Source organism: Mustela putorius, unplaced genomic scaffold (genome assembly GCF_011764305.1).
Source record: "Mustela putorius furo isolate JIRA1106 unplaced genomic scaffold, ASM1176430v1.1 tig00000698_pilon_pilon_pilon, whole genome shotgun sequence".
Taxonomy (NCBI): domain Eukaryota; kingdom Metazoa; phylum Chordata; class Mammalia; order Carnivora; family Mustelidae; genus Mustela; species Mustela putorius.
Genome location: NW_025421449.1, coordinates 9,672,169 through 9,688,627, shown reverse-complemented (window position 1 = coordinate 9,688,627; position 16,459 = coordinate 9,672,169). Strand labels below are relative to the sequence as shown.

The 16,459-nt window shown below is 57.8% G+C and overlaps 1 protein-coding gene across 4 annotated transcripts in view; it reads right to left on the bottom strand.

The window, feature by feature from the left end:
• ZMIZ1 (zinc finger MIZ-type containing 1) overlaps window positions 1–16,459 on the bottom strand; it is a 233,348-nt gene that overhangs the window by 101,148 nt on the left and 115,741 nt on the right. For all 4 annotated transcript variants that reach the window (XM_045083551.1, XM_045083554.1, XM_045083552.1 and 1 more), the window contains 2 exons: window positions 8,322–8,430; window positions 2,221–2,334 (listed from right to left, as the gene is read on the bottom strand). In XM_045083551.1, the coding sequence (XP_044939486.1) occupies window positions 2,221–2,334; window positions 8,322–8,381 (174 nt within the window). In that variant the 5' untranslated portion in view covers window positions 8,382–8,430. The remainder of the gene's footprint in view (window positions 1–2,220; window positions 2,335–8,321; window positions 8,431–16,459) is intronic.

The window sequence follows — 16,459 nt, the reverse complement described above, 5'->3', positions numbered from 1 at the left end:
CTGAGCCAAGGACAACGCTTCCCTGACCGAGCTACCTACTGTCCCAAGATGCCTTTCTGTTCCTTGAACAAATCAGTTCCTGGGGCCTTTGCACTGGTGGTTCCCTCTGCCCAGAGCACCCTCCCCTCTCCTGGCTGACCCCTTCTTGCCGTTCTGGTCTCAGCTGGGGGGTCACCTCCCTCAGGAGGCTTCTCCTGAGCAGCACCCCAATCCCTCTCATGGGGCGCTGGCCTATGTCCCTATTTACTCCTTTAGTGTTTAGGGTCGGCCTCCCCCATCCTCCCCGGGAACATACGCTGTTGAGAGAGGTCCGCTGCGCTTGCTGCTCTGCCTCTGGTGAGCACAGGGCCTCGGTGAATGCTTGTCAACTGAATAAATGAGTGATGGGTCTGGAGCAGGGCCAGTCACTGCTCATCTCGTGCCCCCAGGCCCACCCGGCCTGCTCAGGGCCATCACCTGATGCAGCTCTGAATCCCTACCTCCCAGGCAGGGCCAGGCTTGGGCAGGGTGCTGGGAGGCTGTGGCAGCCAGTCTGTCAGCACCTTGAGGTGGCCGCCACCTCCTACTTCATTTCACTTATGGCTGCCAGCAGCTGGGATGGAAACGGGGGAGGCCTCCGGTAACATCTGTCCCTGCCCGCAGGGCTCAGCCTGAACCAGGATCCCTGCAAAGAGGATTACAGGAGCTGGTAGAGGGAGGGGAGCCCAGGGGGCTGGAGGATGAGGAGGGTGGGGGAGTGCAGATGGCCTCCTGATTTGGCTTGGTGGTTCCAAGGGAGCCAGAGGCATCGGCCTCCACCGCGGGAGTGCTGAGGGTCTCGGCTGCACACCTGGCTGACATCCCTATGGGCCAGGAGCATTTTCTCTAGAGGCAGTGGGGTCTTGGCTGTGTGACCCTGGAGAGCCATCTCAGCAAGTCTCAGTTTCCTTTAGAAAATGGGGATGATGGTGGGGCCGGCCTCACGGAGTGTGAGGACTCGGTGAGAAGGTGTGTCGTGGGCCCAGCTCCGTCGCGGGCACAAGGGGTGCCTGGAAAGGATGGCCCACGACCATGTCACTCTCCACTTGCTCCATGCCAGGGCTGTGCTGGGGCCTTTCACCGCCCTCCTCTCTGGAGCTTCTCAGAGAACGTGGCACCCCCCTGTTTTACCTATTGCTCCTTCCCGGCCCGGCATCTGCCTCGGCCTCTCCTCCCCAGTCTTGGGACAGCGAGGCTCTGTGGCCATCTGTTCACCCATGTTCTCTTCAAAGCTGACTCAGGGCCTTCTGAGCAGCTGCCCTCGCTGGCCACCAAGCCTCCCTCAAGCTCACGTGGCTGGGGTTGTTCACAAGCCGTGAGCTCTTTCCAGGCAGCTGTCCGGCGGAAAGCTCCGGGTCTGGCCTCTGCCCAGCCTGTGTCCTAGGTCCTCACTGAGCTGAGTGAACTTCAGCTCTCTGGGCTCTGTGGTCCGTCTGGTCCTTTGCACATGCTGTTCCCAGTGCCTAGAACGTGCTCACTCTGCCTGGCTGCTTGGGAACTCCGGCAGAGGGGTCTGGGGCTCCCTGCCTCAGTTTCCAGCCAGCCGCCCCACCTCCCGGGCCGCCGACGCTTCCCTGCCCGCTGCTGCTTTCTCCTTGCACACAACTTTCTTGGCCCTCTCTTTCCATGTCGGGCTCCCCCGACATGGGCAAAGTCTTATTCTGTGGTTCCCTAGGACTTAGCAGAGGAGACCAGATGTGACAAATGAGGGATCAATCAGTGTTTATTTGGATAGATGGATGGCTGTAAGAGGAGCTCAATAAATGCTTCTGTGAATGGGTAGCAGGACGGAAGGACGGATGACTATAGAAAGAGCTCTAAAGATGTTTGCCCAGCTGGATGAATGAAGGACTGGATAAAAGGGCGGCTACAAACCCTCCACGACTCTGCTTCACTTCGGGTGCAACATCCACCCTCATCAGACCTGGTACTCCCCCTACGTGGGCCTGGTGCTTTCCTATCCAGTGTGGGGAGCCCACACTATCCCGAGGGTTGTGTCTCCCCATCAGAATGGTTTCCCTGAAGGTGCATGCTGGGGGGCGCTCCCAGAAGGGCTGTCCCCTCCAGCACTGGTGTCTTTCTATCTCTCATCCTGTTATCTGGGTCCTCTCCAACACCTGAACAGGCACATGAGCCCCTCAGGCATCTTCCCCTGGCACCAGTGCAGGTTGGTAGGGGTGGGGGGGTCGGATGCAGACTCACCGTCAAACAGCCCATCAGGCTCTGCTCAAAGGGCCGCTGGAAGGCTCGCGGGTCTCCACACCAGTCCAGCAGCTCCGTGGCGGCATTGTGGAAGTTGGCAGGGTTCTGTAAGTGCTGTGGGAGAGGGAAGGAGGCAGCATGAAGCCCCAGCAACAAGGCCAGCAACAAGGCACGTGGGTCTGGGGTGGCGAAGACCCCAGGACTCCCTGGGGATGAAACGTGAAGGGGGGGTGCTGGTGCCAGGATGAAAAAACCTTCTCGAACAACCGGTTATTCACTTTTCCCGTGCATCCATCCCACCCAATCCCTGCAAGATGTGGATTAGTAACCCCATTGCAAAGATAGTAACACCAAGGTCTAGAGAAAGACAATAATATTCAAGTGTTTTCTGGATGCTGGCTGTGGGGGCAGGTGAACTCTGCAGGGTTCAGGAGGGTGGCCTGTGGCCCCCATGCTTGCGGGCTGGCTGTCCTCGAGCCAGGGCAGGCTAGCCCTAGAGATTCCTTCTTGATGCCTCTCCCACTAACCACTACCACTAGCACAGCCCTGGTCTGGGCGTCCACCAGCTCTGACTGCAGAGGGAGCTCAGCCATGGCCAAACAGGGCAGGGTCAGGCGGCTTAGAGAGAGGTCTTTGGGTTACAGCCAGCCTGGGAATTGAAGTGCAAGCACGCTGTGCCCAGGATATCCTCACACTAAGGTATGGCATATGTGGCTTAGCTTCCCCAAACCAGATTTCCAGGCCCAGTCTGCTTGTCTTGTCAGGAGGGGTCCATGCCTGAGCTCAAGCTCCTCGCAGTCAGGGGACCTGAGTCGGCAGAGACTGAATCTTGGTGCCAGGCCTCTGGATCCTGCTTTGGACCCAAGTCACAGCGCAGCCGGGGGAGCGGGGGTGGGGGTGGGGTAGCTTCATTCTCTACCACCTGTCCAGGTGTTCCCAGGCCCTGCTGAGCCTAGCCTTAGCCCAGGGGATGAGTGACTCGCTCAGGATCACACAGCAGCGCAGGGGCAGAGCTAGAATTCCAGGAATCGGTCCTCCAGAGAGACATCTAGGGTGTGATATAAGGGTCAGAGCACAAGCCAGCTGCGAAGGGGATGGTGGGAACTTCTAAGGCCCCTGTTGCCTTGGTGCTGGGAGAGACAGGAACAGTAGCTTCCCCTGGGGTGGGCACTCTATTCCAAACTGCAGCTCAAGCCTGTCTTCAAGACAAGGAGGCCGGGCGGGGGCGGGGTTGGGGTCAAAGCAGCCACCAGGTCCCAGAATTGGGAAAGAATGGCACGTACAGTGGGAACCCCCTCTGCCTTCGCCTCCTGCTAGCTGCCGACCCAGGACAGTCCCTTCATGTTCCTGAAACTCAGTCATCCCATCTGTAAAAGGGGGATGACGGATGATGGCTTGGTGGTGGGAAGTTTTCTTTCGTTTGTGCAGGGCTTCATGACTATTCCTACGACACGGTTCGTGTAAGAAAGATTTAAAAATGGATGGAAGATAGTGAAATGAATTAGAACATGGTGCCCCTAGGGGAGGGAGTGGTGGAGGCGAGCAAGAGGACAAGCAAGCAGCAGCGCAGCCCTCTGTCACGGGGCTGGGGAGGCTTAGACAAGACGAGGCTCATGCGGCCCCTGGCACGGCGCCTGGCGCGTGGGGTGTTCCCACGTGGGGCTGCCCTTGGCCCTGACTCTGGCTCCCGGAGTCTCCCCTGGAAGCACAGCTGCACTCGGCAGCCCTCAGCCCTGGCTCACACAGGCTCTCTCTGCAAAGGCAGAGCTCCCTGCCCTTGACGCAAAGGAGATGGGAGCAGCCTCCGCATGGAGGATGGGGCCCTTTGAGAGGGCAGTGGGGACTTCTCCCCTCTGCCTTCTGTGCCCGCTCTCTAACGTGGGCCCCTTCTGAGGCCACGAAGCGCAGGGTCGGGGGCAGGGGGCATCCCTGCTCCACATGGAAAGCCATGCAAATCGGCTCATTCCTTGCCTGGCAGCCTCCCCCAGCTAACTGAGTTATTCCGTTTATTTACCTGATGTCACACCCAATTAGCTGGGTCAGCAGCCACCACATGCTGCTCTCAGAGCGGCCTGCCTGTAGCACCCTCACTCCTGGCACCCCCTTTGGGGCTCTGGGCTCACAAGTGGCTTCTGAGGCCAGTCTCCGGGGCCCGGTTTTGTTCTGGCCCCCGGAGCACACCGTCTTCCGTATCGTGGCCAGCCCACCTTCAAGCTTCTCCACCTCATGTGGCCTTCAGACTGGTGGGTGTGACTCGCTGATAAAATGGACACGGGTGTCCCGTTCAGTGGCTGCTGCTCAGCAGCTCTGTGGCCTCAGCCACACCCCCGCCCCTCTCTGGGCTTCTGTTTCCCGTTTCGACTATGAGGTCACTGCCTGCACAGAAACGGGTGACCCAGCTCAAACCCCACCTCGGCCACTGAGCTCCACAATGCTGGGTGTGCTCCTGAGTGTCAGACCCCTCACTGGTGAAACAGGGTGCCCATAGCCTGCAGGGTTGCCCCACGGCTCGGGAACAATTTAAATCATGACATCCCCATGAGAGAGTCGGGGCCCCGTAGAGACGGCTACTGCTCTGACCTCTGTCCAGTTTCTTCTCTCCTAGGAGCTTCTGGAGGGTAGAAGTAGTGCCCTGTCCCCCTCTGGAACCCTCAAGACTGGCCCAAGGCCAGGTCCGCACAGAAACAGTTGGTGACCCGTTCACTGTCCAAAAGAGTCTATCCATGGTGTAGGCTGGCAACCTGGCTGCTGCAGGACAGGTCCCTAGTGGCTCGTGGAGCAACCAGGGCTGGGGGGTGTGGAGCGTGGCCAGCTTGTGGGGGAGCTTGGCCAGCTGGGGGGGGGAGCGTGGCCAGCTGGCGGGGGGAGCTTGATCTGGGGATGGGAGTACAGATCTGAATCATAGGCAGAAGCCTCCCTGGGTGTGGCCGTTCCTGGATACCAATGCCTCACTTCCCACCAGACCGACTGCCTGTCTCCATGGTTTCTGAGACGATCTGGGCTATATTCACTGGCCACTGGGTCTGTTGGGGGCAGGATTACGGGACACCAAAGCCTAGACCTCTTGGACTGACTACGCAGACCAAGTGATGAATGCATCTTCTGATTAGACCATCTATGATCCAAACAACCTGTCCATCCTTCCAAAAATGAATTGGTCTATCCATCCATCCATCCCCTTGTCCATCTACCCATTCAACCATTCACTACTTTATTCATTTCCCATCTATCCATTCATCTGCCTACCTATCTGTCTATCCATCCAGAAGTTATCCAACCTCCTGTCCCTCCATTCATCCATCCGTGTATCCATCCATCATCTATACCTACCTGCCGAACTACCCATCCCTATGTCCATCCGTCCACCCTTCCGCTCATTCCTTTAGGTATCCATCCATCAGTTCACCTCTCCCCTGATCCTCCTCAACCTCTGTGGGCCATGGCCTGGGTGCTGTATTAGGATCTGCTGACTTTGAGATGGATACAGCACGTTCTCTGCCCCTGAGGAACTAAGCCTGGCAGGTCTGATATGTGCCCCACAGGGCCGAGGGCCCAAAGGAGAAAGAGCAGGGTGGGTGAGGCAGCTGGGTGCCCAGGAAGCAGTGGGGCTCAGAGATGGGCAGTGCAGTTGCTCAGAAGGGCCGTGGGGCTGGGGGAGGCTGTTGTGCAGGAATTAGCCAATTTGTGCGTGCAGCCCAGATGTGTCTGTGACCTCTGAGTGGGCCCACTGTAGAGAAGGCACTGGTTCTCCCAGTCCTTGGGGCTGAGACAGGGGAAAGGCAGCTGGGAGGGAAGAGAGGCAGTGGGGTGCTTGGGGGATGGCCAGGGTGAGCAACGGAGAGAATCAGGATGGAATGGGTGGGGTGTGTGTGTGGGGGGGAGGTTGTGCTTAGAAGTGAGGCAGGGAGTCTGAGGCTGCAAAGCCCCTGATGGGAGCCATAGGCCCACCAGCCAGAGCAAGGCCCAGCCAACGCATCTGTCATCCTCAGAGCATGCAGACCTGCTCGCCTTTCTCTTCTGATTAGGACAGGGGACGTCTGAGGATCAACAGTCTTCAGCCAGACGCGCTGCCCTCTGGAGCAGCCACGGAGCAGACAGACGTTAAGGGCCGAGCTGTGTCTGACCGGAGGTGTGGAGGTGGATGTGGGGGCGTCGGGAGCTCTGGATGGCCCTGGGAGTCATCTGCACAGTCTGCTCACCCTCACAAACGCAGCAGGGTCTGGCCCCAGTGCAGAGCTCTGGGAGTGTGTGTGCGCGTGTGTGCATGTGTATACACATGTGTGGGCTGGCCAGCCGGGGAGGGCAGCTGAGGGGATCCCTGGCCTTCCAGCTGCCCTGGCACACACCGGCTGGGTGTCCCTTCTGATGTCATTCTCCAGACCGAGTGGGGTACTGTGGCGGCTTAATCAGGGTCGGGTAGTTAGCAAGTGGCGGAATGGGGGCTTGGACTTGCTGATGGGTCAATCTGAGCCCTGGGGGCCACACTCGGAGGGGGGAAAGTGTGCCCTGATTCCTGGGGACGCAAAGCCAGCCACGGGAGAAAGGTCAGCTCATGAGCAGGTCTCAGGAGGAGCCCGTGCCCAGTGCAAGGAGGGGCTCATGCTGGGTGGTGGGACTGTGCTGTTGGGGGTGGAGGCCACTGACAGCGGCCCCTTAGGGCTGGGAGAAACTGGGCCACAGGCTGAGCTGGGAGAGAGCCCTGCAGAGCCCCAAGGAGGAGGCGAGTGCAGAGTTGGAAGGAGGGCACCGTCTGGCTTCTACTCTGTGACCGTGAGCAGAGGCGTTGTTGGCGTTTGGGGGAGCTGTTTGGGCTGGGTTCAATCTATAACCGGTCTTCTTCAATTTCCTCTCCTCTGACCCCGCCTGGGCTTCCGAGAGAGCTCTGCTTGATATTTATGAGAGGACACACGCCCAGTACTTGGGGACTGGCCTCAGCTCCACTGGGCCCTGGGAGGGCCGGCTGCGGGGGTGGTGGGGCTGGGAGCACTGCCTCCCCAGGAGTCCTGAGGCCAGTGGCCCATGCTGGGACCCATGTCCTGTTAAGCTGCCTAAGCTAAGGGCCTCACCCCAGTGCCTGCCTCCCCCTATGCTGAGACACTGAGGATAATAGCCCCTGCCACCCCGTGACGGTCTGGACCCATCGGATGGGTGGGGAAACTGAGGCTTAGAGAAACAAAGGGATAGGCCTGAGATGACACTGTGGGCATGTGGAAGAGTGAGGATTTGGGCCTGGGTCTCTCTGATGTCAAAGCTCAGCCCCTTCTAACATCTCGCTCGCTCCTGGAGTACGGTAACACTCTAGAGTCTGCACAGACACCTCCATGCAGGGCTGCCAAGGGGGTACGCCACTCCTGGTCAACACTGGGGGGCGCCCGTCAGCTTTGGCTCAACCAGGCTCTGAGTGGGGGGTGGGGGCTCTGAGCCCACCTGGAACCTGCCCCACTCTAAACAATCTGGAGAGGACGCTTGCGGGAAGATCTCCTCTAGAACGCTGCGTGAGCATGGGCGGATGAGGGAGCTTGCTGTGCTCAGGGATGAGGCCCTCCTAGCATGAGTGAAGCTGGGCTGTGTGACCTCAGCCGACCCCCTTCTCTTCTCTGTGCCTCTGTTTCCTTTTCTGTAGTGTGATCTAATTTCTCCGAAGTTTTCCTTTTCTGTTTCTTTATAGAGAACCACAGAAGCAGAGGGGTGGGGAGCTTCGGTCTAGGAAGGAGACTAAGTACTTTACTACATCTTCACAGCAGCCCAGATGGCACAGCAGAGCCCAGAGAGGGCATGACGCTGGCCCCAAATCACACAGCCGGGAAGAGAAAGGGATGGGAGGGGGGGGAGGGGAGAGGCAGGGAGGAAAGGGACCGTGTGGAGCTGGCACATGAACCCTGGTGTGCAATGTCAGTGTGGGTGACAAGAGACCTCGGGGTGGTCAGAGAGACCCCGGGCAGTCAGCCCTGGCCTGCCATCACCGCCACCCAGCACCCAAGAGGCCCAGCTCCACAGTGCAGGCCAGCACCCCTCCTGCTCTGCCTGTCTTACCAGCCCTGCCCTCGCTAGCTGTGCCAGGCTGGGCAGGGAGGAGGCGTGAGCGCAGGCCACACACCCACCTGCTTGATGCACTGTAGTCGGTCATTGGTCTGTTGGATGTGCCTGTCCATAGAATTCATTCTGGCCGTTTCACTGGGTTCTACCCGAGAGCCATGAACGTTGTCCAGCCTGTGAAGACAGAAGAGGGCATGTGTCACTGGGGTTGCACCAGGCCCGACAACCTCACAGCCACCCTGCAGCCCCAACACAGACAGACATGCTGGGCCCAGTGGCTCCCAGCAGGTATTAGGCCCCTTTGGGAGCAGCTGTGGCCTCTGTCCTAGCCAGCCCCGTGCTGGAGGGAGGAACTTCAGCCACAGCTGCCTGGCCCAAGAGGAAGCCCGTCTGGGCTGAGGGCGGGAGGTGCTCCTGGGTGTTCTCTGTGGGTGACTCACATCAGCCCGGAGTACGCATGTCCACCACGGGACACGGAACAGCACACTCGGGCACACTCATTTCTACACACCTGTGAGTGTGTTGGGGGGCTGATGGGGATGGCAACCCCATCTTCGGATTCCCAGTTCAGGGCTTAGCTTACCTGACGTGGCTCTGTGTGTGTGCAAGTGTGTGTGCACCCACGTGGAGGGGTCAACCCACATGGCCCTCACTGCGTGTGTGGTGTAAGAGCAGCGACCTGCCACGGGTACCACGGTCCCCCACCTCAGACCCCCATGCTTTCGAGTTCTTCATGCTGTGAACCCGATTCCATTCCTCCCTTTGCCTTCCTGGGCAAGTAGGGTGGGCGTCCGTGCCACCCCCTTTCCAAGACAAGGAGACTGAGGCTCAGAAGGGGATGGGAGTCATCCACGGTGGCACAGGGAGCCAGGATGAGAGCCCAGGCCAGGAACTAGGGCTCTGGCCGCCAGCTTGTGGCTCAGAGGGCAGGGTCCACAGACGTCAAGGCCACCAGGCTCACTTCCTGAATAGCTGTGGGCCTCGGGAACTCCAACATGAATGTGACTTCCTTCCGGCGGGGGAAGCTAGGTGGAGGAAGCCCCCTCACTCCAGAAAGTCCCCAGAGTCCCTGGGCCTCTCCAGAGAGGCCACAATGGCAATGGCAGAGATGGGGAGAAAGAGAGAGAGAGAGAGAGAGCTGGAGAGTCTACCCAGTACTCAGTGACCCAGGTCTTTGGGCCAATACAGAAATCTGCCCATGGCCACTGGGTTTGCTTTCCCACAACCCAGTGGGCATTTCAAGTGACAGACATAGGGTGCTGGACAGAGGCCCCTGGCCCTCGGCCTTCTTCGCTCTCCCATGGCACTGCCCCTCAGAAGTTCCCCTCAGTTCCTGCGGCACCCCCCCCCCCGGAAGTCCCCTCAGCTCCTGCGGTGTCACCAAAGGTCCCATTTACCAGACACCTCCCGCACGCTGGGGCCCTGCATCCTCTCCTTTACTCTTCTGTAAGACTAGAATCATTTCCATTTTATAGACAAGGAAACGAAGGTCTGAGATCTGAGATCACCCAAGTCCCCATGGCCCGTAGGAGCCTGTCTGGTTCCATGTCCTGACTCTCTGTCCCCTGCGCGAGACCCCCTGGCTGAGGGAACTCCCAGCAGAACATGCCGGGGCCCAACCTTGGGAAGAAAGGCCTGGCTGTACTTCGAAGGAGCGCTTTACCACACAGCTCCTTCCAAGCACTTCCTATCATTCCATCTGTATTGAAAAGGCAGCTCATGGGGTGCCTGGGTGGCTCAGTGGGTTAAAAACCTCTGCCTTTGGCTCAGGTCATGATCCCAGGATCCTGGGATTGAGCCCAGCATCAGGCTCTCTGCTCAGCAGGGAGCCTGCTTCCTCCTCTCTCTCTGCCTACTTGTGATCCCCGTTGGTCAAATAAATAAATAAAATCTTAAAAAAAAAAAAAAGAAAGAAAGAAAGAAAGGCATGCATGGTTCAAAAATCAAAGTCCAATGATGTTCTGGCTCTGTCCGTAAGCTCCCAAATGGTCTTCCTGGTAGGACCAGGGTAACAGGTCTCCTGAGGGGCACAGAGAAGCAAAGATATATGGGTACTATTCCCTGCCACCCCTTAAGAAGAAAACACATAAAGTGATAGCATTCTAATACAAACTGCTTGGACCTTGCTTTTCTCCTCTGAATCGTATCTCAATGTTTATTCCACATCAAGATACAGAGAGCCTTTTTAAAAAAGATTTTATTTATTTACTTATTTGTCAGAGACAGAGAGAGAGAGAAAGGCAGGCAGAGGGAGAAGCAGGCTCCCCACTAAGCAGGGACCTTGATGTGGGGACTCAATCCCAAGAACCTGGGATGATGACTTGAGCTGAAGGTAGACGCTTAACCGACTGAGTCACCTAGGCGTCCTATAAAGAGCCTTTTCAGTTTTTAATAGTGGCCCAGTATTCCTAGGCACGGATGAATCACTTACCCAACCAAATTCTGAATGTTCACCCCTGCCGGGCACTGCCCCAAGGTCAGAGGCCTTGGCTGCCCTTCTGCTCAGAGGGCTCATGCTCCAGACCGAGTGATGAAGCCTGGAGCTGTCCCCAAATCCATAGTGCAGACGGGCCTGCGAGATCACCTTTTATACTGGCCACATCATCCACATGTGAATTAATCTGGAGAGCCTATTCTTAGAAGTGGAGTTTCTGGGTCATTTGGGCATTTGCACTTTTGAGAAATGCTTTCTGGGTTCCCTCAACCTCAGAGCTCTCCCACAAAAAGGGAAAGGGAGGGGGAGTCCTCCACATTCACTTTTTCTACCCTCCAACAACCCTCCATGCACCCCACCGATCACATGTTTACACCCCCAGATTACCAACCTCTCCATCCATCGCTTATTCACCTAAATGCCTGTCCGTCTTTCTGTCTATCCAGCCACCTATCCACGCATCCACCCAAATACCTCTAGTCTCCACATGCCCACCCATGCACGCTTCCCACTCACCCAGTAAATACTTTTCAGTATCTATACAGTGCTGGGTCCTCTGCCAGATCCAGGAGCCACGGAGAGATTACTAAGCCAGTATTCACTCCACGTGACCTAGTAGGTGACTGTCGAGCTCCTGCTGTAAGTCAGGCACTGGTCCAGGCACTGGGCGTGGACAGACATTGTTACTATATCCCCACTTTACAAATGAGGAAAGTGAGGCTCAGAGGTTTTAGCAGCGGTCAGCTCTAGAATCCGGGCTTTCCCATTACAACCCAGACTTTGGTGCTGCTAGCGGGGGAGGGGCTGGGGGGTCTCCACTGGTGATTGCTGCGATGTGGTAGGCAGTTGTCATGGGAGAAGAGCGTCGCTCCCCTTGCTGCTCCTGGAGGACCCCCCGGCAGGGGCTGAGTTTCTTCTGAGTTTACTCGTCTAGAGTCCCAGCCTGCACTCACTCCTCCAGGACTCCTGGAGTCAGGGACAAACCATGGTGCCCAGTTGGCCAGCAGGGGGCGCTGTTGATGAAGCTAAGTACCCAGAGAGCTGGAAAACCTGCTCTGTGGGGCTCTCTCTTTAGCGCCCTCCTCCAGTGAGGACGTGCCGGCCCCAAACAGAGGGTTTTGAGTAAACTTCTCTGGCTTCCTAGGTCTCGGATTTCCCATTTGTAGAGCAGGATGGTGAGTGGGGATTAGGCGGCCTCACAAGACTCTATCCCTACGTAGACTTTTCCCAGGATGGATACAGCATTTTCATCTAGGGTCAGAGCCCTAGTGGGACCTTGATAAATGCTTGTTGAATGGCTGACAGATCGTTTCTGGAGACTGAGGGGGCACTCGACCCACCCAGGGAAGCCCTAAGCCGGCATCTGGAAGCCAGACCCACTAGGCAGCCAGAGGCTGTTCCTGTCTGCTCAGTACCCACTGGTCTGGGCCTGGAACACTGGCAAGGAAGCGAGCAGGAAAGAAGGAAAGGTGTCACAGATCACGGGGACAACTGTGTGTCCTATAGGTCTTAATCTACAGAAGAACAATGTCCAGCTGATGAAGGAGACACTCACAGGTGAGGTGACATTCTTAAACTGCCGAGATCGGTGGGAAATTTTGATTATTAACAGCAGGAATGGATGAGGCTGGCGGTTCCAGGCCACACAGAAAAGGGGTGAAGGCCTGGAAGGCTAGGGTGCTGGGCGCGGAGACGGGAAGGGCGGGCTGAAGGAGTTAGGAGAGGTAGCTCATTGTGGGGCAGTCTGGAATCTTCCTTGTGCCTGTACCTGCCTTGTTTAGGCAGCAGGCCAGGTCCTGTGCATTGCTAATTTACTGAATCCTAAAAGGCTCACAGAGGGGAAGCAACTTGCCCAGGGTCACAGGCCCAGGAAGCAGTTGAGCTGAGATTCGGACCCTCTGCCTTTCTAACGATTCATGTGTTTTCTTCCGTGCTGGGCCCAAAGAGGGGTCCTCTTGTTCCGTCCAAACTGTCCAAACTCATCCACTTTTAAGGCCCGCCCCCCGACCTCCTGGGGCCACAGGTCTCCTGCAAGCTGGCAGCGCAGGGACGCGATGCAAGCCCAGCAGCCAGCAGAGGTCGCTCTCCGCTGCGGGAGCGTTGCTTGGCCTGGCTGTTGCTTCCCTCCTCAGACCTCGGGCTTCTTTATAAACCTTTTACAAGTAGCTACAAATCCTCCGTGGCTGCAACTCCGGTGCCCACAGTGGCCGGGCTCCCTCCCAGCTGGAGACGGCTGACGACCTGGCTCTGGGTGCACCCGGGGCCTCAGTCCTGCCCAGCCGCCTGCCTGTCTCTGAATGGGGAGCGGGCTCAAGCAATCAAGCCCCCAGCCCCCTCTGGCCTCTGACTCCTCTTCCTGGTCGGGGCAGCCATGTGCCTGTAGTCAGCCTAGGAGTCTGGGGGGACTGCGCTGTGATACCTTTCTCCAGGCCTCAGTTTCCCTGCGTGGAAAACAAGGCCTTTCAAACTCCAACATCTTAGGATTCCTGTGTCAGGAGCTCCAGCTCTTTGGAACACTCTCTCTCAGCAAAGTGTAGAATGCCGGACTTGAAACTGCAAGGCCTGTCCCAAGGCAGCCCTGAAAACTCTGCAAGGGAGAGCCCCTGGTCCGGGGAACCCTAAGATTGCACACGCACGCCTCCTCACCCCCGAGGCTCAGCTTGGCTTCATGCCACACATATGTGCTCTCTGCTAGTGACCCCTGAATCGGTGTGGTCTTCTGACCCAGGAAGTCTGGAGGGGCCAAGCTCCTGTTCCACATGCCTCACTGCCTAGCAGGCCGAGCTGACTCTTGGTGGAACCTCGCACAGAAGCCATTTTTAGAGAAAGCTGCCCTTCCACGCAGAGGGCTGCTCTGAGCTAGAATGTGGAGTACCAGAAGGATCCCAGGGACCACCTGGTCCCATGCCCTTCATGGCAGGACAGGGGAGGGGGCAGAGATGGAGAGAGGGGGGCACGGAGGAAGACAAGGGTCGAGTGGGACTAGCGCCTACCTGGCTGGCTCCCCCTGACAGCATCATGGCCCTTGGCAGGCTCTTCCCTGGAAATGGGGCACAGGCTACACTTAGCTGCCCTGTGGAAATGTGGGGTGCTGGAGCTAGAGGCGGCTCCTTAGGGCGGTGGGCCCACATCAGCTATACCAACATCAGGAGGTTTTATTTTTTATTTTTCACACTTGAGGCCAATAAGTTAACTGGTGCACTCAGCTCACATGTACCCAGAAAGAGGCATTTGTGGACGTGTGTGCACGCTCACATCCAGAGGCACTTTTTGCACACTCAAGTGCAGGAACACATACACATTCAAGGGCTGGCACAGATGCACTCGAGCATGCACATCTCCCGACAGCTTGCACAGGCAAGTGGCGGGGTCCCCAGGGGAGCTGTGTGAGCAGCGGTGTGCAGAAATGATTCAATCACCACGCACATCTGCAGCTCAGATCCCCCGGGGAGAGCGGTGCTGGCAGCAGGGGCGGCAGCGGGCTGGAGGTGGCAGGGGGAGGTGGAGGGCTTACCTACAGTCTGCAGAACAGAGGCTGCGTTCCAAGACATGGCCAGGGCCAGCGAGTTTGGGACCTACCCACTGCTCAGCCTGGTGGGAGAGAGAGCCTGGAGGTCCAGGGGATGCTGGAGGTCTAGCCCCTTTACCAGCATTCAGATTCCCAAGAGGGACAGATGTCATGGCCCCGGAAAGATGTCATGGGACAGATGTCAAGTGACCCACCAACCTTGCCTATAATGGTGTCAGCCAAGGTTCCTCCCTGGCCTGGCCGCCACCTCTCACTACTTCAGCCCCATCCCATGTCCTCCGCATGGCGTTACTCCCTGCATCCTGGACCATACTCTGAAGATCATACCTCTGTGTCTTTGCCTCTGTCCCAAAGCCCAGAATTCCTGGTCCCCTTCATCAACAAGACCTGGGACAACCATGACCCTCTTTGCTGGTTTCCTCCAGCACAGCCACTCACTTCCATTCCACGTACCACCTTGGTGACACCAGACCAGGGGTATGTCTCTGTATCTTTCTCCCCCATCAGCTGGGCTGTTTTCCAGTTATGGATTCCCAGAGCCTAGCCCAGGGCCTGGTATGCAGCAGGTGCTCAGCGAAGCTCATTGGATGGATGGATGGACGGATGGACAGGTGGATGGACAGCCAGCGCTGGGCATACACGTGACCCACAGTATGGCAAGAGCTGAATATCCAACGACTGGGCCCCAATCAGAGGAACTCTGGCCTCGGAGAGCCTCCCATTAACCCAGTCTAAGCTTCCCGAAGGCTGATGCCTGTACATTTGGTGGAAGAGGGGGGATATTAGGTGGTCTGTGGGCCCAACTTGTGCATTTCCACAGTGAAGTGTTTGGACTAGAACAATGATCACTGGTGAGCCGGTGGATATAATTATTTAGGATGAGGTGAAATTGGGAAGCAATGGCAGACCCAAGTGCATTAAAGAACCACTTTAAACATAGTGTAGATGGAACTACGGAGGCTACGGAAGCACCGATCTAATCTGACAACGCTCCTCGTCTCAGAGATAAAGGAGCAGAAGCTCAGAGAGGTGCAGGGGTGGCCTGCGGCCACACAGCACGTGGCTCCTCCACTCCTCGGTGGTGTACACTGCTTGGTGGCAGAGAAAGAGAGCAGGATGGAGAAAAGCCAGTCAGAGGAGAGGGACTCTGTGTCCTAGCGCAGGGAAGTCAGGGAAGGGCAGAGGGACAGGAGATGGGAAGGGAGAGGGAGGGAAGAGGCAAGGCCAGGCAGCTGACCGGGACCAGCTGTTCCCCATTCTTGGCCCAGCAGCTGGAGCTGGCTCTTGCCCTGGGAGGAGGCCTCACACAGGGTGAGGCTCCCTGGAAAGGGGGTGAGCCCTGACAGTCAGACCTTCCCAGCTGAGAGGCTGGGGGAGGCCACTTTAACTCCCTGAGCCGGGGGTTCTCAACTGTCAACCCGAAGGGGCAGCCCTCTCCGCGCCGCAGGGCTGAGGAGTTGAAGGGAAATTCTGATTTGGACAACAGCCCTTCCCCATCCAGTTCCTCCCTCCTCCGCTCAGGGAGTGCCCCCCTGCCAAGACAAGACAAGGCTCCAGCCTCCTGGCCGCTTGGGGCAGAGGCTTTGACTTGGCACTCTTGAGGCTCCTGGAAGGGTGGGCCCACTTCTCTCCGTGACCCCATCTCGGAGCACCCGCCCCTGGTCTGGAGGCACACCCACCGTCAATGGAGGGTAATGGGACAATACGACGCACCCTCGCCATTCAGAGAGGGGGCTTCCTGAGGGCTGGCCCTGCAGAGCCATCGGACAGCCTCTTCTGGAACCCACATGCTAATCCAGAGGGCGGGATAACTTCCTTGCGAGAACATGTGTCAGTACTGCCCCCACAAGAGTGCCAGCCTGGTCCCAGCTGCACTTGGGTGTGCCTCATCCCTCCGGGCCATGTGATGACGCCCGGACCCTCCTGCCTGCCCCCTCCCGGCCCTGCCCAACTCCATGACCTCACAATGAACTTGCTCTCACAGCTTCTCTCCCCAAACGGCCAAGGAAGGCCAGATTCGATCCTGGACAAGGTCACTGGGTTTTCTCGCATCCCCAGGGCCGTGCTGCCTCTGCCGTGTGCTTCCTCAGAGTAGGAGGAGGACCCGAACAAGTCCTGAGCTTGCTTGCACGCGGCGGACATTCGAGTCTCTGCCTCACCCCACCCTGTGCCTCCGAATCCCACACCTGCCTAGCTGTTCCAGTCATCAGGACGGTACGACAGAAGGGGACACCGGCGCT